Below are 25,859 nucleotides of genomic sequence, written 5' to 3'. Positions count from 1 at the left end.
CCATGGGTTTGGGCCCAGGTGGTGGTTACTCTCCGAATCTGTTGTTAATAATTGTGTTTGCAATTGGTGTCTGATGGCCTAAGACACAGTTTCTTTCTAACTAAATAACAGACTTATTCTTTTTGTACACTTATCTCTTCATTTGGGACATAAAGCAAAAGGAACATCATTCAATGGCTGATTAACTTGAACAATGTTGCGACAGCATTTGGAGCTGTATACTGTCTCCCAGTTAAGGATGTCACCCACATTTATTGTCTGAAGCTGTATCTACCTACGCTATGCAGTCATGAATGTTGAATTACTTACCCCCACCATACTAATCAGAAGCGCATCTTAATTTCAAGTGAACTCACTTAATTTAAAAGAATTCAATGGCAACACCAACACCTCCAGTATATCAAAGGGTTTGCCTTTAACACAGAAGGGAATAAGTAACATAAGTATTATATAGTGATGGAGCGAGATTCAGAAATGAATTACATTTCAGCTCGTGAAGTTACACTTCCATAATTAATTAATAATATTAATGATCTGTGCTGTGTGTGTATTAATTCAACCTAGTTTAAAGTTGCATCTACACAGAACACGCGGGAAACTAACATGTGTGCTTATAAACGTGCAAAATGTTGCATCTTCATGTTTGTGGAAATAATAAATTATTTTGTCTATTGTTGTGTCATTACTAATAGCGGCTGATTTAAAGAATAGCATGTGCTTATTTTGCCTTTTGTCTATGTGGTGTTACTCTATTCTTTACAGGTGCATAAAGAATCCTGCTGGATTAAATGAAGAATGGTAGATATAATTGCTGCTTTATTTGTGTGCTTCAGCTAGGTAATTTAGACTAATGGGTTAATCATTAGCAGTGGAGGGTGGCAACAGAACAAACTATATTTCTTTCATTAATTATTCTTTTATGTTTGTTTATATAATAGTTTTACAAATGAAGCTTAGAGATGGCTGCAGAAAAATAGTGCACTTTTAAAAAGTGACGCAAGAAAAAGTGACGCTATCGACTCCTCAGTGTACTGTCATTGCTTATGACTTTGTCATTTCCTCTTTCAGTGTTGTTTACTTTGAGACAATCCATGATTGATTCTGTGTTTCCTACTACTGAGATTGCATTAACATTATTATTATTTGGATAAACATTATAAACTTACAAATAAGTCTGGCTTTATTACAGTATTCTACTTATGATTATGAACTTGCCTACCCTGACCAAAAATCTCAAAGATTTATTTCCATATTTGGTAAATTAGTGTGAATTATTAAGGAAATGGTAAATTTGGTTAAATTATTAAAATGACAACTAACCCAGCGTAAAGGGGCTTGTTGGGTAATGGAAAATTGGGTCCAGTCTTACAACGTTGCCAACTCCTATAACTCCAACAGTTCTGGTATTAGATAGGAGTGGCTGTCTTCCTGTAAATCGCATTACAGAACCTGCCCCAGGAAGGGGCCTAGATTCCTTCCCCCAGATTGTCTCCCCACTGAATTATTCTTCACCGCTGCCACCCGCCAAACGAACCAGGACAGGCGGTGCCATAAATGGTGCTATACCTAAAAAAAACAAGTCCACTCGTGCTCTGAAACCTAAACCTGCCCAAATGAAGGCCAACGCCACGAACCCAAAGGTATCATCGTTACCGGAGCAATCAAACTCTTTGTTACCTCCGGATTCTAGCGGCATAGAGGTTGGGCTGGGGGTTATAGGAACAATAAATGAGGTACTGGCTCCTATTCTTGACAAACTGACCCAAATCGAGTTGCGCTTGGCGGAGTTGGAATCGCAGAATCGGACTCTACTTGCCAGAATGCCTGCTATACACGCCCCTCAACAACTAACATCCATCACTGAAATACCATCAAGAGAAATTCGGGACACTCCTCTAGTGGTAAATTTGAAGCAACTACTAGCACAGTGTTTACCTTCCTGAGGCCTTGATAGTCATCTAATTCAAGACTCCAACACTCCCCAAAATACCTATCCAATTGGGGCCACGCAAAGCCATTTAGGCCTGAAGGACAGAGCCATCACTTCCCAGCCATTATTATCCCAGAAGGCAAAAATGAGAGGTGCACATAAGGAAAGAAGCCAAGACCAAAATGTTGGGAGCGCAACAGACTTTTAGGCATCATATCCTTCATCTTCCACCTGCCGTTGCCCCATTGGTCCTGGTTTTGGCAAACGTCCCTCTTCTCCGTGAAAATCAGAATGAAACTACTAGACAGTTAATGGACAAATGTCTGCACTGGTTACTGAATAATGTTAACGTGACCTATCAGGGGAGGAAGGCATTGGCTCATGAACTGATTATGGCCAGGAGAGTTGTTTGGGTAGGGGGATAAATTAAACATTATGATGGAGATTGTGTGGTAATCAATTTTAATAACTCACACGCAAGTGTCTCCCTCCTGGCTAACCTACATATTCCTGCATTAAGGAACACTCAGATAATACCCCTAGCGTTGGAATACTTTTATGCCAGCCAGGATGATTCCAGGGGAGGACTCAAATGGACAAATCTAGGAATTTCTTAACTGATTGGAACGGGGGTCCCAACATAAATCCTGGGATTAGCCTACAACATAGATTTGCTGCCCTGTCTAACATGGAGGATTGTGATTGACTAACCCTGTCACCATCCGAATCACACATCAAATCTCCCATTACGGCCACAGCAGAAAACAGCTTATGGGCACCTCTACTTAATTCAACACCTTTTGAAGTGGTCTCTATAGATGAAACTCTGGTGCAAGGAATTCAGGGACCTGGGCAGACTCTCGCACGCGCCTCGAATGTAATCAAGGGCTCCAGAGCAAACATGGTATCGTGGAATGTGTCAGGCTTAGCCTCCAAATGAATGAACCAACATTGGCTGAATGAGTGGCTGGATATGGAGTTAGTCTTATTTCAGGAAACATGGGCAATAGAACCTCCCTTTTATATGGGGTTTCGTTCCTTCCACTCCCCAGCTGTGCCTGCAGCATCAGGAAGGGCAAAGGGGGGTCTACTTACACTAATCTCAAATACCATGCCACTCCAAGTTAGACAAGTCAGGCCACTACACACCCATTTCCAGATACTAGAGTTGGTCATTAGGAAACAGAATATTTGTCATCTTCTATAACAATGGATTTGGGAGAAACTCTAGGGCTGTAGTGGATGCCTTAGCGGTGGAGATTGACAAATTGTACAAAGGGAGGAAAGGGGGAAACGTGAATCTTATATGGGCAGGGGAGTTCAATACCCATCTATTTAAACTTACTGGGACTAGAGTCTGTGGTGTAGAAGCTACCGACGGTATCCCCTCCGGCATTTCTCGCACAATGGGTATGGAGAGGCCTTAAACAACTTGTTATCCCAGTGGAATCTATTCATATTAAGCGAGTCTAATAAAAAAGGGCAAGGGTCAACGTTTAGAAGAGGCACTCAGGAAACCACCATGGATTTTGTTTTAGTGTCGGGACATCTACTACAGAAGGTAGACCTTAAGAGCACTAGGTTTTCACCCTATAGCGACCATGCCATCCTATTGACTCAGCTAAATATTTTTCCTACACCCAAAGACCATATTCTGGTTCTTGCGGATGTGAACCTGTCCAGAAAAAATGGTTACCAACTGAAATGGACAGTGGTAATATAATCAAAGTTGGTCCCCGAAATTCTGGCACACATAAAGAAAGATATTATAGAATGCCTGTGAGAAGACCTAACCCCGCAGTCATGGTCACCAGATTCACTGCCCTTCTGGCAAAAATAAAAATAGCAATTACGCGGTCACAGTCATCAAATTCACTAGCAAAAAAGGGGTCGTTCGACTCAGCCTGCACTAACCGCCAAAACAGATCTTGTAAACGCTTTAAAATATTTCCCCAGGTACTACCCCAAGATCCGTTCACTTCGCTTAGAATATAAAATAGCCAGGAGGGTGAGAGAGAATGACTTAAAAGCACAGGCGTGGGATGATCTTGAACATGCAGCCAGCAGGGGCAGTAGCAAAGCTTTCTGGGAAGTTGTAAGCGCTCCTTATTTTAAAGATATTAATGACCCTTTACTAGATGTTCACGTAGACGAAGAATCTTGGGTGAAACATTTCGAAGAGATCTTTAGGTTAACACCTCCTCCATTCACACAAACACCCTCCCCACCTAACACTCCTCAGGAGGGACTAGTCTTCACTACACCCGAGCTCCGAAGGGTACTAAAATCTTGTATCTCCGTTAAAGCACCAGGGTCAGATGGTGTTCCGATTGACCTCTTCCAAATTGATTGCGATATGTGGTTCCCCTTACTCACAAACATATTTAACAGCATTGTGTTAGCAGGCCCACCGCCTTCGTGGAACCATAGCATAATAGTCCCGATTTATAAAAAAAGGGGATAGGGCCTCACCAAAGAATTAATGCCCTATATCCCTCCTCGATACCACTGCCAAACTAATGGGGAGGGGCCTATTGGCCAGACTGGAGGAGTGGGCAGAAACACATAATATAATCATGAAGGCATAATATGGGTTCCGGAGAGGTATGGGGGCAGTCCACCAGTGCCTAAACCTTTCCCTAACTATAGAGAAGTACTTGAAAGCCAGAAATGGGAAAGCATACATGGCCTTTATGGACCTAACATCAGCCTTTGACTGTGTGTCACATTCTAGGCTATGGTCCATGATGGAGGACATGGGTATAGACCCACCGATTATTAGGTTCATCCGCCAGATGTATGCAAATGCCACTGCCTGTGTAAGGTATGGTAGAAAGGGGAGTGCACACTTCATTTTAAAATTGAAAAGGGAGTTAGACAGGGGTGTGTGCTCGCCCCGTTACTTTTTTCAATCTATACGAACGGAGTCGAGTCCTCCCTGTCTGCTCTCTCTTTGGACGTGCCCAAATTTGATCAAACCCCGTCTCCCATTCCTGGCATATGCCGATGATGCGGTGCTGATGGCAAGAACGGGCCCGGCCCTACAAAAACTAATTAAAGCTTATGCCATCTTTATGGCTTCCCTTGACCTAAAAGTAAATGAATCAAAATCTTTCATAATTGTAGCTGGAGCGACCAGAGGAGAAAAACTGACACAATTCCAGATGGCTGGCAATGAAATTAAGGCGGTGGACTCCTTTTCATACCTTGGAGGGCTTTTTGATAAAGATCATTCTTGGTCCAAACTAGTACAAACAAGAGCCCAGGGTATGCAGAGGAGCCTAAACGCATTTAAAAGATTTGCAAAAAAATTGGGTGGAAGCTCACTGGCAGTAACTAAAAATATTTATCAAGCCAAAATAAAATCAGTCACAACATACGGAGCAGGCGTGTGGGGGATGGCCAATACTGGCCTGTTACAGCAAATGGAAGACTCCTTTTTTAAAAACTGTGTGTCCTTACCCCAATTGGCTTCAGATTATATTCTACATCTTGAATTAGGGCTCCCCTTTCTGAGCGACACCATAAGAACGGCCCGGTCCTCTTGTGGCTATCCATTTGGCAAAGAACTACAGTAGACTTGACACAAACCATTATAAGAGAATGCTGTAACCTAGATTATTACAAAAGAATTGGGTGGCTAAATCATGTAGAAACTGTATTAGAGGCTATATGGATGGAAAATCTCTTTCAGGACCCTTCCTCTTGTAAGGGGGTCCGAAAAATGGTTAAAAGATCTGTATTCCCAAAGAGCAGAATACGCCCGCAGGGAAAAAACCAGCTCCATCACTCTACTATTGCGTATGACTTGGTCCCATTAATACCAGGAGATGATTTCCATTAATTAGCACGGGTAAACAACGCCCAGCACAGATTTATTCTACTGCGCTTCAGATTAAACATGATCCCACTACTCCTGGGATATTCACAAAATAAGTATAGGCTAGCAGATCTTGATCGCTGCCCTTGTAACAACCTTGCGGCGCAGACAGATTTGCATATCCTACTATTTTGTCAAAAATGTTCTGAAGCAAGGACATTTTAGGCAATGTCAGGTCGCAATGTATTTCTTAAAAGCCCTACATGACTCATTTGTTTGTTTCTGTGTTGCCTCATATCTATGGGCCTGCCTCAGGAAGAGGAAATGTTTGTGCATAGTTTCTAGCAGCACCCTGTAACCACATTATGAACAGTTTTTTCTACTATAATTGATTTTAAAGGTTTTAATTGGACCACAGCAAAATGTATTTAATAATGTTTTAACTAATGTATATATCATTATTTATTGATCTGGATATTTTTTATATGTATTCTTTTGCTTTTATGATGTGTTCACAATGACCGAATAAAGCTGTGTGAAACTAAACAAATGAAACGGGTCCGGTCTTTGAATTGATTTAGTCCCTGAGCGCTGGAACAACTGTATTCAGGATACATGCGAGACTGCTTTAAACTATAATGAGAGCATGTCTTATATACAAATGTATTTAATCGACTTGACTGGCATGTGACTTGCGATCCTATTAAAGTGAATGCACATCTTTTTGTTACTCAGGTGAGAAACATCTTTATTGTATGTCATTCACAAAATTATAGAAAGTTAACTAAAAGGTTAAAAAACACAAGGAATACAACATCGTCTTCAGTTTACACTGTGAGGAAACCGCTTTTTGCAGGATCATCCCCACTTTTTGCCCCCACTTTTTTGCTAGATTCAATGCTGGTTTACAGACTGAGCATGGGGACGCTCCAGTCCAGAGCCCAGTGTGTGTGCTTGGACAGCTAAAATGGGTACAACTGACTAATCCCTGATTGGCATACTTAATTTATCAATATTCCCCTAGGATATGGTACTCAGGGCCTGTAAGTTGAATGTCACCAGTGACCTGCAGCACTTATTGTGCCACCACTAATGTGACAAGTGAAAACTTGACTCTAGGCCTGCTACTGCAGCTTTAGCTGTGCAGTTTGTAGGTTGCAAATTCGACCTGGCAAAAGAGACTCTCTGCCAGACCTAAACCCTCCTTTTAAAATACCCATAAATCACCCCTAAGTGCCCATTGGCCAGTGTGCATGTTATTTAAAATGTTGGACATGTGTTCTTAAGTTTTACATATCCTGGCAGTTGAAAATCTCAAAAGTCATTTTTCACTGTGGCTTAGGTGGCTCACCAATAAAAAAGCACTGAGTTACATCATAACACTTTATGATTAGGGCTCCCGGTTTTATGGTATTTTTGTTTTTAACATTGCCTTTTGTATTTATCCATATTTATTTTTGTACAATCTTATTAGTATTTATCCATATTTATTTTGTGGTTTTTCGAATAAGTAGAGTCAGAATTTCCATATTTATTTAACTGATAAACATGCACGTATACTTTGATGCCTGTCATGTTTTTGCAAATTCAGTAGCCAAATATAGTAAAACACTACACCCACAGGTAAATATTGGAAATTGACTCCAAATATATTTTAACATATGCCTGTATTTAAAGATATCTTACCCTGTGTTTTAACTCCCCATGCTATCGATCTGCTCATCTGTTGGCTTGGAGTTCACAACAGACTGCATGGAAAGTGACTCACTAGAACCACAATTTTCAGAATGTTTCTGCTTTTTAAAATAAATGCAGACGGGAATCACATTGTTTTCTGTCTGTATTTAGCTGTAACAATCAGTAAAAACGGAAAACTGGTTGCCTTACTTATAATGTATAACTTCATGTTTATGAATAGCTAAAACCATGATTCAACCACTCAGATTAATAGCAATTTAAAGAACTTCAAGTGTTTTGCCATTACAGGAGCAAGACGTGGTAGTCGGCGTTCTGACACTTTACCTGACTCCTGTCGCTGTAACCTTTTTGCTGACTTTTTTCTGAAACACTTGACGTTCACATCCACTGGTGAGAAATTGTCTTGCCACACCTTACCCGACTCCTGTTGTGGTAATGTTTTGCTGACTTTGGCATATTCTTTTACAGGCGATCCAAAGACATGTTCAGTCTTCATTCAATCAGCTTAGTGACTTTTGTGACTGCGCACATAATTTAACTGGTCATTTCCATCATATTTCAGATTTATTCTATTCAGGTTGATTCAGTAAGTACCCTTCATGGCACAATTACCTTGACTTCTATAAAACTTTTATTTTTTAGCATCTCAAGAAGATCCCCTACTTTGGCAGTTGCTTCTACACAAATGTAATGTCCTGCTGACCACAGACTAATCATTATAGGGTTGACATGCTGTCGACAAACAAGGCAACTGGAACTTCGTATGATTGCTTCTCTTACTGACCTATCAACTCTGTGTAAGCAGTGCGATTGTTCAACAAATAATCATTCTTCCACAGCCATCTTGTAATATACACACTACACCTTCCTTTTTTATCCATTCAATGTGTGGTCAAATGAGCACTGAGCAACTTTTGAAGCAGTAAATGCTTTTCACATTCAAAGTTTGTTTCTTTTTCATGGGTGCATAATTAAAATGTTAGGACCATGTATTGTTGTTTATATTGATTTCTCTGCCACAATGCAAAATGCTTGATTACAAATGCACCATGGAATTCTGATCCCTCTGCAAACTACTGTTTGCGCAGGGATTGAAAAGTATGAGTTGCATAGCAATCTTCAAGCATATTTAATCAGGCCAAGCCAGATGAAATTTCCATGGGAACAAATGCCAGGTAAATACTAAACCATGTGGAATTGGTGCAACAGCTATCCATTCACAATGTAATTCACGTTTTCTGTGGAAAACTTGCAATCAGAAGTATTAACTGCACACAGTAAATACTGTAACCAGGAATATCCATATTTACTTGGTCTGGTAAACACCTAAGCCTTTCAGAACATAAGCATACATACTGTGATTTTGTCTGTCTTCATGATTTCACAATAAAACAGTGTACCTACTTTGATTTTGAAGGCCCTTTTAAATCCACTGGCAAAGAATCCGCCAAAAGGTCCAATGAGAGAGGCAAACGTGGACAGTGCGATGCTGTGGATCTGGAAGGGGTACATCCAAACAGTTTTCTGAAAGAGACAAAGAGAGAGAATAGGTGGTTCCAAAAGCAGAGTTCTTTCATGCAGCTCAGTATAAAACAATCCTGTCCCAATACTAATTCTACACTAGCAAGACTGAGTTTAGTCGAAGGAAGATGTGCTTAATACCTGATACCCACCCACTGAGAAGAGGTGGACTGGCTTCTAAGGAAATAGAAATGTTTTCCAAAAGTCTAATAGTTCTACAAAGGTTGGCAGGATTGGGCAAGAGACAGTGCCATTTCAGGAGAATGGTTGGCATGTGACTGCCACTGCCACATTGCCAATGGCATTTGGGAGGCATCAATCTGGAATACTAAGTATTTTTCTGATGTATGTCCACCTCTGCTAGTGACCACCTGCTAGTGGTCGTTATCAGCGCAGATTAGACTTGCAAAGGTGATCTGGGACTGGTATGTCTTTGAGGACACCATGTTCTAGTCCTGGGTTTTTACCTAAACAAACCATTTTATTCTGAGAAAATTCTGGTTCACTTTGAGTCAGCTGGACTAAAGTTGTAGAGGGCAATAGCTTGCAGAAGGAAACATTGGACTGCAATGCCATGTCTTCTGGATGGTGTGGTCATCCAATAACTTTACGTGGACTTTTACCAGATAAGCAAACTTATTTCCAACATAGGGTCATGTGCCCTATGCTGGAAGAGCAGGGGTTCATCAGGGCAGGAATTGGAGTCATAACAAGTCCCACCTCAAAATACACAGTGGGGTGCTGCAAGGTGGAACTGAGTTGCAAGGAGAGCAAGAATGCTGCCGGTCCAAACTGAATGAAGCCAACAGAGTACTCAAGAGCGGGTTCTCAGGATATGGGGTGCTGCCCTTCTTCCAGGACATCCTAAGCAAACAATCCTGCAAGCACAAGTAACTGTGTAACCTGCAGTCAAGGGAATTACATTTGCTCAGTTAATACACTTAAGACAAAAGCAAGTTATTGTTTAGGGGAATATACCCTGAGCTACACAATGACAGCTACTCTTCAAGCACCATATGCAGAAGCTAACTTATGGCCTGTCCTACCCAGCCAATGACGGACTGGAGCACAAGAGGAATGTGGTACTCCTGCAGCTGGAACAGCTCGGGTGGGACACAGTCAACGGTGAAGCGGTTGGTGTCGTTGTTGAACTCCACTGGGCACACAAAGTAGCTGTATCCAGCCATGAAGTACGAAAGCTGTTGGGAGACAGGACAAAAAGAAAGCACAAGTGAGCGCAGAAAGACCAGACAGCACCCACCCTGATTTCGTAAATAAACACCTCACTGTACGCAATGATACAAAAGGCAATGTGTGGAAGAGTCCCATATTATTCTCTTGGTAGAAAGGAGAAATGCCTGTTCCTACCTCTGTGACATTAATCCCCCAAGCCAGCCTTTATGGATGGCCACAAAGTAATCTTTTAACCATATTTTCACTGAATTTATTTACTCTTTTAGAGGAGAAACAAGGCCAAAATTGTGATTTATGGACCAGAGTGCCCTCGTCCAAGATCTTGGATGGTCATATATTTGTGCCTTTGAGGACACAAACAAAGGGCCAACTAAAATATAAAAAAAATAACTTAAGACTGCTAGGGGCTAGGTGGTGTTTATGATGGTGGTATAGCGGAGGGAAATACGTAGTGTACCTAAGGACATGAGCATTTATTCTATGACATATTGGCTCAGCTACGACATGCAGCTGTATGGCGAAAAGAAGCAAGGATCACAGAGCTCTTTAAAGCCTGAAATGTGACCATGCATCAACAGTTCACAGAAACTAACATATCACTGTTGCAGTATGCAATGGTCTCAAGGCAGCCAATTCTGCATGTGTTAATAACCCACTAAAATTTGCAGCTATTAAACGAGAAAGCAGCTGCAACATGCTTGAAAAAGCAACCGGAGGAGAGTTAAAATACAGGAAAGTTGTGCCACAGTTAAGGAGCGCTCTGACCTAAAAGCAGAACAATGAGTGAGGGAAAAGAAAAAACACTAGCACTGTTAAGGCCAACAAAAAAAAAGTATAGGGAGGTGTGCAGGAATACACACTCAGCGCAACCTGGGACTATGGGTGTACTCCAATGCAGCAATTTGTAAAAAAAATAATAATAATAATTGGAGAACTGCAACGTAGGGGGATTTCAGTGCATGGATCTTAAATGCAAGAGTAGGAATATGATGAAATTTCAGTTAGATCCCAGTTGTGACAATAACATTTAGAATTATGTTTATGGTGCTGTGGATGTCTAACAGCACTACTCGGGGTAATAGTAAAATGAATGAATGAATTACAGGTCTTCCCTGAAAGACTGCAAAATATAATGTGCTCATTGGTCACAAGTGATGTCCTTTTCGGAGGAGGTTAATATGCTCACTGTGGTGGGCCCTCAAGGCGATACTGCTATTCACTATAAACTGTAATTAATGCTATGCTCAACAATCAACACAGAACCTCGTTAAGAATCCATCAGTTTAGAAAACTCCTACAAGACATTGCTGGCCTACCGAAAAGGTACTTTAACTTAGAGATGCACACTAATGTTGCTCCTTGCTTGACGTGTTTCCCCTTACTTTATTGAATGCAGGCGCTTTTCTTCAAGTGAAATACAAAGGGTGCTGAATAGCCTCAATGAAACTGCTTTCTTTCCAAACAGAGGGGAAGAAAGAGCAAAGAGCATAAATAAGTGAGTACTTGTACCATATGCCTTAAAGTCAATCATTTCAGTGAGTGAGTTGCTTCCAAAACACATAAGAGCTCTATAAAAATAAGCCCTGTTTAGATTAGTAGCTTAGACCCACATCTTACTAGATGCTACTCACTAGTGACTATTGTAAGCTATTGTACACATATAAGGAACCAGCAGCTGTGCCAAGATTGAGGGCCCATCTTTTACAGCCTGATAAGTCGAGAACTGAGAAACATTGTTTTTGTGCTGATCACTTACAGTGCCAGGTATATTAACATATAAAAAAGAGAGCTGAAGCCTCACATTTAACTTAAGACCCCCTCCCCGTCCATTCTCCCTGTATTGGATCAGAACGAAAACTGAAATATTTCCACTCGCTCTAACTTGTTAACTGGCCTGCCGAATTTTATGCAGTTTAATCAAACAGTGCCTAAGTTATTGACAAATGAAAGTCGTATGCCCCTTCCCTCCCCCTTTGGTACTGCTTCAGAGAATTAAAAACCTCTAAAATATCATATATTTCTAAATTAAGTGTAAAGGACACAGGGTTTGGGGTGCCGGCGTTAAGGATATAGGGTTAAGTGTTTAGTATAACGGTCGGAAATGTTTTTAATTTAAGCTGTGTTGATGAGTTTTATGGTAATATTTAGCCTACCTGTTCGTGGAAAAAAAAGCGTAGCTTTTCACAGTAACACAGCACTTAATTTCAACAGCACACATCAAGTTTGAAGTGACGAAATTATAGTGTTAAAACACACCGATGCTTTTTTCAGTTACATTTCAAATTAAAAAGGTACAACTGTTCTTTCCTTTAACTTTGCACCCATTGATGGTTTGGCACAAAACTTAACAAACTAATGGATTGCTAAATCTTCAAAATATCTAATACATTTTGTGCAAATTTGTTACTGAGTGCCAAAGTTCTCAGCAAATGAACACTAATTTGCTCCTCCATCCCCATGAACCTTCACAAATCTGAAAATACCAACAGTAAACTCAGCATGCTAAGAGTCTACCAAATTTCATGAATATTCGTCAGTGATAAGAAAAGCAAAACAAGCCTTTTCACCTGTCAAGATACACAAATGTATTAACACAACCAGCGCTTCCCAACATCTTTTTAGAACGATAATATCTAAAAAATACATACTAAGAATTTGAGGCCTGAGCTACAACCTGCATTTCTTTCAACATGGGTTTCCTTTTTTATCTGTTCTCTACTTTATACATACCTTTTAAATCGGGACAGAAAGGTTGTTATTTGCACTTGAAAATGGATTATGGTTTGTTTAATGCGTTTGCTTTAAAGTATTGCATTATTCTGTTACTGGTTATTTGTATTTAATGTCTCTACCCACTTCACTCATGGTTACCATTTAATGAAGCTCTGAGCAAGAGGTAACCATACAAAGTGAAGAAGACATGCGAAGAGAACATTAGCATCTAACCGGCTCTGTCACAGGCTAGTGGGGAAAAACATTCAGTAATCGCAATGCTCTCCCCGCTCATGCTGCTACTAGTACGCTGTGTGACTACAGCTGGTTGGGTAACTATATGGGTGGGTGCTAAGGGAGAAGGGCTGCACTGTGAATAAGTTGCAGTATCCTCCTGACAGTGGGTAAAATAATACTTCCCTGAGTGCCTCAATTCATTTGCTAAACTTAGAAGCACTCAAATATATGCTACATCCCAATATTAATCATTATTAAAAAACGAATAGGAATGGATTAATTACCCTGTATAGTATTTGAATGTGAGCGGGCAGAGACCACTTAATTGGGATCCCCTTTGTTCACAGCAGAAGAGGCCCCTAACCATTTCTACTCCGCCTCTTCCGCTCTATAGAATGGTTCTTTACTTTAATCCCAAAGAGGCCCAAGTGACAGTATCAAAGGAATGCTAGCGGGAACCCAACACGAAACAGCATATTATAAAGTATACAATAAAGATTCCTTTTGAACAAAAACAAATACATTTAACAAATAGATTTTCATTAAAGAACTGAAGACTTACCACAGCTTGTTAAAAAATACAGTCAAATATCAATTTGCCAATAAAAATGAGAAAAGTAAGATTGGTTTAATACTTGTTCTTTCACCATGAATATATCATATATGTGTTCACTTTTCTTTTGAATTACAGTGGAGCATAAGATATTCTTTATCAAACTCACCTATGTAGCTCTATTTATTAGAACGTCTTCACATTGTGTTAAGGTCTTGCTTGTGAGTAACTGTCCAGTTAAAATTAGGATTTCATTGTATCATGTAACCAAAGCTTGATTTGTAAATAATTTTCTTTTAAATATGGGTGTGTTAATGAATTTGTAATATTCTGATTCTCAGTGTATAGATGAATGTGTACCCATTAAATAACTGCTCAACTGGCCCAGATGTTGGCTACTTTTGGCTTCCTTAGGTAGAAGGAATGATTATCCACGTCAGCTTGATTGCCAGAAATAACCAAACTGAATTATGCTATTCTGACAACTTTTGATTAGATGTTTGTCGTACTCGTTGCCTATACAACCATGATGTTTGCAAACTAAAACACCAACCAGCTAGTTAAGAAATTCTGCTTTCAAATGGGCAGTTTTCATTTCTTTTATTGGGTCACTGAAGTGACACAATATGTACACTCTTTACATTTAGTATCATGGATAAAATGTGACACAATATGTACATTCTTTACATTTAGTATCATGGATAAAATGTAACACCTACATTGAAAATCGGTACAATTGTGACATTTATATAGTGGCTTAGCGTAACTGTAACTGTTGCAGCCACCTTTCGACTCAGTACTAAAACTTCCAAGCTATGCCTGCCTCTGACAACCTCACTCTTATGCCCAGCATCGTAGGCGAGAATCCTTTGAGTTGCAGCTGATTTCTGTTCAGTTTGAAGGACATTTCTACGCTCTCCAATAACTTCAAGTCCTCCACCCGTGTAACGCTTTTGTTTCAGTTTCATCACATGATCTCCAATGGAGCACTAAGCATGGAAACATAAATTTGTTTCTTACACCTGCCTGGAAAGCTTTTATGCTCACTGGGGAGCGTTGTCGCCAAATTCTGTGATTCACATATTAACTTTGCTTTTGCTAATAGACTTGCAGAATTCAAATTGGCAGGTGCACAGATTTTCTTTAACACTTGGTATTGTCCTTTTAAACACTTATAAACACTTTATGAGCATTATCATAGGTGACATTCAAATTGGTATTGCATTTTTTGAACTAGCTGTGGGTGGATGGCCACAATATAATTGAAAGTCAAAAGCGACCTGACTACTCAAAAGGAATTTGTTGATTTAGCTGATTATTACTGAAAGAATTGTGTATGTAACCTTTTGGAATATAACAGAGTTGTTTCCATTGGTGTACAATGTTCCAATAGAATTATCTGGGTTGCTCAGGGTCTAGATGTTTGTCATCGACTTTACAGTAATTTTCAGAAGAAAGGACAGGAATAATATTAAAGGGTTAATTGGGTTTTATTACCTCTCTACTTCATACTGGAACCTTGCTATCTTTTATTGGGAGGCCATGTGTTAAAGGGACTAAAGTTTAGAAGACTTGACTTCTCGTTCTATCATCCTTGCTTCACTGAAATGTTTGCTCCTGGGAAAATAATGTTATCCCTTGTGCCCCTGTTCTGTTAAAAACTTCAAAATAATTTATTTTACCATAAAATACATTGTTGACCTATGCTAGCCTGTGACTCTTTAATGATTTCTTCTACAAAAAGTGTATTAAGTGCTAAATTAAAAGATAAGCTAAACTTCTGAACTAGCAAAGCAAACACCCTCCACAGCGAGAACGTTTTGTGTGCTCTACTATTACCAACAGTGAAGTGATAACCTGTGATGATGAAATACGGGCCATCAGAAGGGAGCATGGAATCACATTTAGCACTAGTGAAGCGGAACATGCAGAAACACAGAAAATATGTAGAAAGGCATACCAGCAGTCCAAAAACGACAGTGGAAAAGAATCCACCCATGAAACCTTCCCACGTTTTCTTTGGTGAAAGCTGCAGAGTAGAGAAAAGAAAGGATTAAGTTCAAGCTAAAAACGTTCCTTTGAACCAGCTTCCTCTGAGGCACCAGAATGTTTCAAGACTCTCATCCTCTTCACATGTATTTACCCTCGGCTGGGCCATGGTAAGTCTGAGAGTTTATTCAGTACAAGACCAGGAGTCAGAGGGAAGAAGAAAGCCATGTTGTAATACAATTCAATGTAATACAATAAAAGGCCTTTTTTCAGACTAGCTACATGGTTCTTTAACAAGCATGTACAACTATTCAGAGACACACAATAGGTAGAGGACACAAGCAAAATTAAATCAGCATTTGCAAAGTCAATAGGTCTCACCTTTGGGACCTACTGTTTACTTCTTTAAGATACTTTACAGTGTCTAAGATAAAGCAAAATGCAAAAAAAGAAAAAAGGTATGATAACGCAACCACTGATTGTGATTGTGTCATTCCACTGGCACACGCATGCATGATGACATATGGGCACACAAACGTCAGAAAGTTTGCATGCACCAACCAAATATGTTTATTTACCAATCCAAGATGGGGGATGCCACTAAGGTCCATAAATAATCATAAAAAATTAAAAAATGTATTTAGTGCAAAAGGGACCACAGGGGTACAGACAATGGAGCATGTGTTGGGTAGAGGAAGGAAAAAACAGAACACGAGGGAGAGAGCTACACAGAGTGGAGGGAGAAGCACACAATGGAAAGTACACACAACATGGAGCGGGGGATTAGCACGTATGAGAGTGAGCAGCACACAAGGTTGAGTAACATGGGGAGCAGGCTAGATGAAGTGCATGAGGTAGAGAGCGAACATCACACATATGAGAGCAACACAGATCAGGTGTGCATTGTGGGGGAGCATGAAGGAGAGAGCTGCAAAACACCTGCACTCTCATAAAGTACTTAACCAAAAAAGTGAGCAGTTGAAGGACACAAGGAAACCCACTAACTAAGTAGCAAGCACATGACAGTGACAATAAAGTCAATGAATGGTAAGCAATGTGTAGGCTGTAAGCCCACAATGTACGTTTTTGGGAAGTCCACAATAGGTATTTCACAATCAGACAGCTTTCACTGCCTAGTAGGCGAGACCTAAAAAGAGTTATAGCCTGATTTAGATCTTGATGGACGGACATCCCTTCTGCCGAAATGTAAATCCCATTATATTCTATGATATTTATATATCAGCGGATGGGAAATCCATCACAGGTGTGATGGTGTAACCCATCCGTCAAGATCTAAATACGTCCCCCATTATAAGTTGGTGAACAGAGTTTGTAACGGTAGGTACCGAGATTCCAAAATTCACTAGAACACTGCATCCCACTTTTCTTTGGGAACTTTAGTTGCTGGAAGCAGCTGAAATCTCTAGGGCAAAGTGAGGGGGAGAATAGGATATCACCAGGGAAACAGAAGTGTAGCATTAACAGGGAGTCAATAATTCCGGGTTCTTTCAGTGTTCTATTAAGAATCCATTTAATTACACAAATCCCAAATTAACAGGAACATCGCCCTCCCCGCCACACCAGTATAGTTAACTCTGGTGGTTCAGAATTAACACCCCTGCATCTAAGAACAATTCCACAAAGGCTGACTTGATGGTCTAGACATTGTGAGCAAGGCACAGTATCCTTGAGTGGTTCTTGAAAAGGTTTTGAAAAGTGGTGCATAGGCAAGGGCCTGCAAGTATGTAATAACATTATTAGAAGCAGTCTGCACACAGTAACTCGTTGAACTGACCTTGATTAGGGGCGTCCGACCAAAGAAGAAGCCAAACATGTAAGCCATGATGTCATTGCAGATAACACAAGAGATTGGAACGATGAACCTAGAAGCACAAAGAAAAAGCTTCATGCAGTGACAGAAAAAAAGGTGAATAATCCAAACATTCAATCTGTAGGAACTCAAACTCACCAACTGAGCCTACCACACCTAATCCACCAACTCTGTCACTGGCATTGAATCACTGGGATCAAGTTACTAAGGAAGGAGTGAGTCACCACGGTGCTGTTTTAACACAACAGCGGAGGTCGCAGAGCACTCCCAACCAGCCATCATGGGGCACCCCTATTATTCAGCATTTGACGAATTCAACAAACCTTGGCAGGTTATAACGGACTGCGCACTGCATCCACTGTGGCGTAGTTGCTTTCCTGGAGAGAGGACGTGAAAGCACTACCTAACAGGACCCGTGTATATAACCCGAATTGAAGCAAGCACTGGCAATACTAAGCTGCAACCTAACCTGGTTTGCTAATGCCCTTGCCAGATTGCCTGAGGCTCACAGAAGGTGGGACCACGCCTATTGTGCTCCAACGCTAAGTGACTCCGTACAACATACCAGACTACACCCGCTCCCAGTATAAATAGAACTTGAGTACCTGAACGGTGCGAACTTCGGGGAAGTGTGAAGGGTGCTCCGAGTTAAGTTCCCTGAGATCTGCTCTGTCACATCATTGTCAGTGACCCAACACTTGCGATGCACCACTGAGGCACCAAGATCACACAGCCTTGCGACTCTGGCCTGAAATGTGACCTCTGAGATAAATCCAAGGCGTGGTGACAGGTACTGTCACAATGCGATGACTCATCATCATGGCAGTCCGCCCTCACGGAATTTGCCAATTTCTACTGCAGCTATCCTACATATATTCATCAGAGATCCAACTTCCAATCTGGCCCCCATCATTTGCAAAATGATTTTCTTTGGTCAGGCATCTGATATTACAATAAATTGGAGGAATTCACCACAGTTCCCTTTGACTATCAACACAGCGACATGTGATGTGAATACCCATTAAAAAGTCTAAACCATCTTTAAAATAACTAGGCATTCACATTCACCTCAATATAGACCTAGAGATTTATTTTATTTTATTTTGAGAGTTTTATATAGCGCGAACAAGATCTTTGCAGATAACAGAGCGCTTTACATAGGCAGGTGGAGGGTAGGGGAACAAGGGGGCATAGTAGGGAGGTAGATCAACAAGTTCATGTACATAGCACCAATATAGTATATAACATAGCACCAATATAACGTATAGTACAAGTATGAGGTAGCAGGCATAGTTGGAGCGTAGGCCATCAACACGCTGTAAATAATACAGAGTATTATTATTATAAAAAATCGTACGTATAGTACGCATAGTACAGGTATGAGGAAGCAATGCATAGTTGGAGCGAAGGCCATCAAAACGCTGTAAAAAATACAGAAGGACTAATATACGTCAAAACACACGTGCATAGGAATATATAGGCAATATCATAACACAATACTGGTAATACTGTTCATAATGTAAATCAAACTAATTGTTCAAGTGTATTTAGCCATAAGGATACTTTTGACTTCTTTCTTAAAAAGAAGGGAGGAAGAGATGAGCCTTGTTTCAGGAGGAAGTGCATTCCAGATCCTGGGCGCCATTCCAGAGAAGGAGCGTTTGTATGTTTTTTCCTTCCGGAATCTTCGCAGTTTCAGCAGAAGATTGTTCGTGCTCCTGGTAGTTCTGGACCCACCAGAAATTGTCAACTTATGAGTGAGGTAGCTGGGTGATTTCAGGTGTATAGCCTTGTGCGTCATGCAGGCAATTTTCAGCTGTATTCTGGCTTCAAGAGGCAGCCAGTTCAAGGCTTTGAAGTCAGGGGAGATATGCGAATGCTTTTTTGATCCAGTGATGAGTCTTGCAGCCGCATTTAGTGACGCTCTTAGGGGTGCAGTTGTCGTTAGGGGGAGGCCGCAGAGGGCCACGCTGCCGTAGTCTATGCGAGGGATGACTAGAGCTTGTACTGCTGTTTGGAAGTCTTTTGCTGGGAGGAAGGGTTTCAGTTTTCTCAAGGTATTTATTTGGAAGTTCGCCCCCTTAGTAGCCTTGCTGATATGCTGCTGCATGTTGAGGTTGGTGTCTAGTGTTATGCCTAGGGATTTAGCTGAGTCCACGATGGTCGGTTGGACATTGAGTGCTGTTAGGTGCTTATGCCATGTTTGTGCGGAAGATATTTTCGTGGGAGGTGAGATTAGGAGGAACTCAGTCTTCATAGCATTGAGTTTGAGGTGGTTGTCGGCCAACCAAGATTGGGTGCTTCTGATCGTTGAATTCAGACTCAGGATGATCAAAGATAACTGGATGTGCTTACCATTATCAATGGCAAGCTGCTATTTTGCTATGGTCCTTACCACCTGTCAAACCCATTCCTCACTAATCTGAAATACCCCATGATTAAACTCACATGGGGTGTAACCAGCCTGGTTTTAAATGTGAAATGCTTACACTGCCATAGAGTATGGAACGCTTTCTGGTCCTGATCTTTCAACTATATTATTTCTTTTTGTGCGTACAGAGCCATTGCAAGTGCTTCTGGTTCAATCCTCCTTTATTTGTAACACACCTGGTAGTGCAACTATACAGTACACACACCCAACATCTGCAAGTATTATCGAGACAACCTTGGAAGAACCTCCTAGGCACTTTCAACTGAGTACATTGTCCCAAATGAGCCTGGCACTACTATAAAGGAGGGCCAGGAATTCAATACTGTGCTTACCGGATACACAGCTGCAGGATAATCCTTTGATACCTCATACACAAGAAACTAAAGGTAAAAACCAGCTGCTAAATTAAGGCTGTATAACTTGAACTATATATTCTCTCTAAGGACTATTTTCACCCCTAAAAGTGATGGTACTTACACCCATAACACTCCACTGGAGATTTTTCTCTATTATCAACATTGCAGCAACTGTCAAGGTGTATACAACACATTCCCTCAAAATCTCCCACAAGTATGCACACCCTCTTACTTAACACTTCCACTGATCACTGCAACTTTGTGGCCGGTTCTATAAATGTGTTCACGGTGAGATTACAAAAGACACATTGTCGACAAGAAATAAATGGGAGACAGATTTGGGCACATCAATAATTAACTACACCGGGCTATTGTTGCATTTGTATTGAAGAAGTGTTATGCAACAATAGACACTGCATTTTACCTTATAAATTCTACACAGAATCTACTACACTCCGAAAGGGGTTTGTGGAGAGAGGGCTGATAGTCAACAAGAAATACCAGCACTGTTCTGCACCGATGCTGAATTCTAACTCTTGGCCTGGAAAAAATAGGGCACTGTATAGCAATATTCAGATCACTGTCCATTATATTAGACCTTTTACTCATTTCTCAATGGCCCTTTTGGGCTAAGTATGAGATATAATGGAAACACTTTGAAAACTATGCAGCACCCGTCCTACTATATACAGAAAGGTGTGTGGGCATGTGCTGGAGTATAAACCACCCCATAAGGTTCAAGACTTCTTGAAGAGCTTCACTTATGCAATATGTGAGCTGTGTATGCCTTCCCCACAACTAACCCAGTCAAAAGGCATTTGGGTTCCCTTGCGATTCGACTTACTTAGACATGAATCTCATCAACTAGCACGGAATGATGAAGTAATAACAGAATCCTGAAGAGTAAAATGACATGCGTGGAAATGGGCTAAAACAGTACTAAGATATTGGCACCCTGATTAAGAGTTATAGAAGTATGACACCTGTTTTACCTTCACACCGTACCAAGTAACTTGCTGCCTGTAACTGACTATGTCATATCAAGTTATTCCTATTGCAGTAAGAATATATTCTTTTACAAGGACAAGCACATGCATGTATACATTGCAATGGTTAATATAAGAAACAATTACAATAAAAAAGAAAGTATAAATAAACATCTGGCAAATAAATTACTGATCAGATAAAACATAGAGTAACATGAGCTGGGCATAGCTTGGCAAGGTGACCCGGGTATATGAACATTTCTTGTTCTTTATTCTAGCTTTTGGTTGTACAGCACGTCAGTGTCCCTTCATGCATGCTCCATGCTGGAGTCCACTTTTAGAACTAAAATAATAACTTGATAGTCACTCTACTATAACATTCTGTCTCCTATCCATCACCTCTACCAAAGAGTAAATGTGGCCTCACTCATAGCAGCTCTGGTAGGAGCTTTAATTGCCCTTGGACTTCATCCTATTGTTTCCACATCAGAGGCACCAATTGCTCTAACTTTTATCAAACTCCTGAGCATCTTCTAGCTTTGCTCTAACCACTGAGTAATAAAAAAAAGACAATCTAAACAGTAGGCTATTCAATTGATTGTACATAATTCACAGGAGAAACAGGAGCGACCTTAAAAATGGTTAGAGTATCAGTTGTCCAGTGCACTTCATGATAGCATAGTGACGACATCACACGCTATCTAGGATATGAAAATCAAAGCAAACAAAACATTTTAACAGGGGGAAGATCATCAGCAATAAAAACGGGACATCTTCAGTCATAAAAGATAAGTTGGAGGAGGTAGACATCTGAAAACTGCCCGAGAAGGACATTAGCAGCCATTCATCAGAGACATCATTGGACAGTTCAAAGTCGCGAGATTAGCATCACCAACCATCCAGGGAGAAATACAACCAGCCATAGACTAGAGGACACAACCAGCCAATTATTGAGTGATATCTCAAGAATTTGAGTTGAAGGGGGGAGGTGACATCACAAATCACTTGGGAAGGATACCAGCAGCCATCCACAGGGGGAAGTCACTGGAAATACATGATCTGTAAAGCAATATTCAACTTACCAGATCATGCCTTCAAATAGGTTGTGAATAATAAGATGAGACTGAGTGACGACAATCAGTAGAGTCACATGAGTCCAGCCAAACTATAGAAAAAACAAAAACACTCGAGTTAGTGTGAGAAAAGACAAGGCACTCAAAATACTATTTGCAGCAAAACAGCAACATAAACCCGAAAAGGCTGTCCCTAAAGATCAAATTACTTCAATACACAACTTTATCAAAGAATTGGTGCGATGAGGCTAAATTAAAGGTTGACTCGACTGTACCGCCATCATTAGACAGCTAGGTCTAGATAATTGTTTCTCTTTTTTCTTATTCAAAGATATTTTGCCAACAAAATCATTCCATCATTCCAAAAAGGGAAAATGGCAATACTTTCTTTGAAAAAATATATGTGAGGACGTGCAATCACTGGACGATGTTTCGGGACAATTTCCACCCTTTCTATCCCCGTTTCCCCTTATGTATTCACAGACCGGGCAAGGAGACGACTGGCCCTTTAAGGAGTTCGATGGGGCATACCAGGTGACAGAGTCACGTGGTCCAGAGGGCAGCTACATCCAGGAAGGCGCGAGAAGGTTACGGCGTTCACTGGGACCACCCCACGTCGCAAGCCAGGAGGAGACACCGGTGAGGACCTTCCTTGTACCGCCGTGGGAGAACACAGGGTCGGAACCCGAGTACCTGAAGGGCTCAACGTCGACGGAGGAAGCCGACGACGCCGGGGAGTGAGGACCGGAAAAGACGGGCAGCCAGACCCTACCTGGCAACGCGAGCACGCCAGCCACGGCCACAGGGGGTCGTGGCTGCACAAGCCTATCAGTCATATAAACCAGCCAGAAGGCCATTTGTTTGGAATCCCAAGAAAGAAGAAGGAAGACGAGTGGGACAAAACTACGTCTCCCATAATCCCTTGTTTGTTTTTGGACTCGCACAACTATAGCTCCCTGAATCGGTTGTTTGATTTTGACTGTAAATAAAGCAAGCACAAATCACCCCAGTTGTCCTGGTCTGCTTCTCCACTGCGCTACAGGTGGTGTCAGAAGTGGTATTTCGGTCGCCTCACAATGGAAAATCTCATTCAACAGTTAATACGAGGCCAGAAGAAGCTAGAATGGGCGGTAGAAAAACAGATGACTTCTGCCCAGGCTGACCGGGAGCTCATGAAGGACGGTCTTGCTAATCATGCCGAACAAATGGTAAAAGTAGCAGATGACCGTAGAGAATTGACAATCCAACTACAAATACGGGCAGGAACCGGTCCAAATGTCTCCTTACAAAAATATGTCACAGGAGAAGACCCCGACGCATTCCTTCTCAACTTCGAGAGGGCAGCAAGGGCATCAGGTTGGCCCGAAGCAAAGTGGCCTTTCTTTTTAGCCCCTCTCCTTACAGGAGAAGCACAGGCTGCGTACCAAGTGGCCAATCCAAATGGTAATATGCCATATTCAGAAATAAAAGAACTGATACTGGATCACATGGGGATAGATGCGGAGGCCTATAGAGTAAAATTCAGAAAAGAACGAGGCTCTCCCGCAGACAATCCCAAAACCCTGTATTTCAAATTAAAAGCTGCTGCGGATAAGTGGCTAAAGCCTCAAGCAAATTCTAAAGAAGACATAATGGCCATGATTTACCTCGAACAGTTTTTGGAAGCCATTCCCTATCCCATCCAGAGGTGGCTCAAACAACATAAACACCTCAGTCCAGAACAAGCGGTAGAGATGGCCACTACTTTCTACCGGGCCCAACCTAGAGCCTTACCTTGGGACAATGATAAACCTACAAAACCAACGACTGTGCCAGGGAAAACAGAGAAAAAAACAGGGAAACCATCCGTAGAACCCATAAAGCCTAGGCCATTTGGACTGGAACCTCCTCCCTTACGCAACCCACAATGCTTCGAATGTGGAGAGTGGGGGCATATTGCCAGGAATTGTCCTAGGAAAAAGCCCCAAGAGGAACCCATGGACATTGGTTGTATTCCACGTTCCATCCTGTATTCTGCAGAATTAGGACCTAGCTTTCACGTAAGTGTCAGAGTGAGGGGGGTGCCTATAAAAGCCTTTCTTGATTCGGGGTGTAAACAATCCTTAGTACTTCAGTCGATAGTAGGACCATATAAAAACAAAACCAGAGACACAGTGCCCATAAGGTGCGTTCACAGGGATGTCAAGGTATACCCCTTAATTAAACACTTCATACAGGCCAAACCCTGGAGATAAGTGTTGGGGTTGTTCCTACCTTACCAGAACAAATGATCATAGGACAAGATAACCCTTCCTTCTTTAGTCTACTGGAGGAAAAACTACATAGAGCTAGTCCCTCTAACTCTCCCCATTCCTCCTTTTTAACTCAAGCCCCTTGGTTGATTGATAAAAGCTTTAGATACGCCTTAGATACGCCCAAAAAAACGACCCAACACTGACGTCTGCTTGGGAACAAGCCCAACAAAACCAACAGGTAGGGCCGATCTCTTACCCTTGCTTTTCAATACAGAACAAACTGCTGTACAGAATAGGGAAACAAGGGGACTCGGCACAGCTGATTGTACCTCAAGCATTTCGAGAGCAGGGCCTTTTCTTCACCCACTCGCACTTACTAGCAGGTCATAGAGGTGCCCAAAAGACCATCCAAATGTTGTTACAACACTTCATTAGGCCTGGCATATTTGCCCATGTCACTCGGTTCTGTATGGAATGTGAGGTTTGTCAACGGAAGAACCCTTACAGACCACCTGCGGTTCCTTTACAGCCTCTCCCGGTTGTAGGTAACCCATTCGAAAGGGTTGGGATGGACCTCATTGGGCCACTTCCACGCACAAAGAGAGGCCATATATACGCACTGGTTGTGGTTGACTACGCCACAAGATATCCCGAGGCCTTTCCTTTACGGACTCCTACAACCCAAAACATATCTGAGAAGTTGTTGGAACTGTTTTCCAGAGTAGGATTCCCTTGCGAAATCTTAACAGACCAAGGGACCCCCTTTGTTTCAAAGTTGATGAAATAAATTTGCAAAACTCTGGATGTCTCTCACATTAAGACGTCTGTATACCACCCCCAGATGGATGGTTTATGTGAAAGATACAATGCCACCCTGAAGCTAACGCTAAAAAAAACTCCTGACCGTGGAAGGTAAGGAGTGGGACATGTTGCTTCCATTGGCCCTATATGTCGTAAGGAGCCAGGTGCAGACCAGTTTAGGTTGCTCCCCGTTTCAGCTTCTGTATGGGAGAGAACCTCGGAGTCTTCTAGAGATCACCAAGGAAGTTTGGGAACAAGAGAAGGAAGAGGAAACAAAATCCTTTCTGGAGTATACTAAAGGACTTCGGTCCAGACTACACAAACTCAGAGAATTCGCAGATTCTAACCTGGAAAAAGCACAGGTGAAACAACAAATAGTGTACAACAAAGGCAAGAAGTGGCGACAGCTCTCTGTTAATGATTGGGTTTTAGTCCTTTTACCATCAGTGTGGTGAGGTCGAGGAGTCCGCCGTGGTTGACGACCGGAAGTGGA

General features: G+C 41.4%; 1 protein-coding gene across 1 annotated transcript in view; it reads right to left on the bottom strand.

Annotated features, from left to right (window-relative positions):
- CDS2 (CDP-diacylglycerol synthase 2) overlaps nucleotides 1–25,859 on the bottom strand; it is a 432,047-nt gene that overhangs the window by 131,798 nt on the left and 274,390 nt on the right. The window contains exons 7-11 of the mRNA XM_078666643.1: nucleotides 22,341–22,423; nucleotides 17,450–17,537; nucleotides 15,626–15,694; nucleotides 10,016–10,168; nucleotides 8,853–8,972 (exon numbers count right to left, since the gene is read on the bottom strand). Of these exons, the coding sequence (XP_078522769.1) occupies nucleotides 8,853–8,972; nucleotides 10,016–10,168; nucleotides 15,626–15,694; nucleotides 17,450–17,537; nucleotides 22,341–22,423 (513 nt within the window). The remainder of the gene's footprint in view (nucleotides 1–8,852; nucleotides 8,973–10,015; nucleotides 10,169–15,625; nucleotides 15,695–17,449; nucleotides 17,538–22,340; nucleotides 22,424–25,859) is intronic.

The sequence above is a fragment of the Lissotriton helveticus genome, chromosome 11, assembly GCF_964261635.1.
Source record: "Lissotriton helveticus chromosome 11, aLisHel1.1, whole genome shotgun sequence".
Classification (NCBI taxonomy): Eukaryota; Metazoa; Chordata; class Amphibia; order Caudata; family Salamandridae; genus Lissotriton; species Lissotriton helveticus.
The sequence above is the reverse complement of the archived record's forward strand: the minus strand, read 5'-3'. Positions and strand labels throughout refer to the sequence as shown.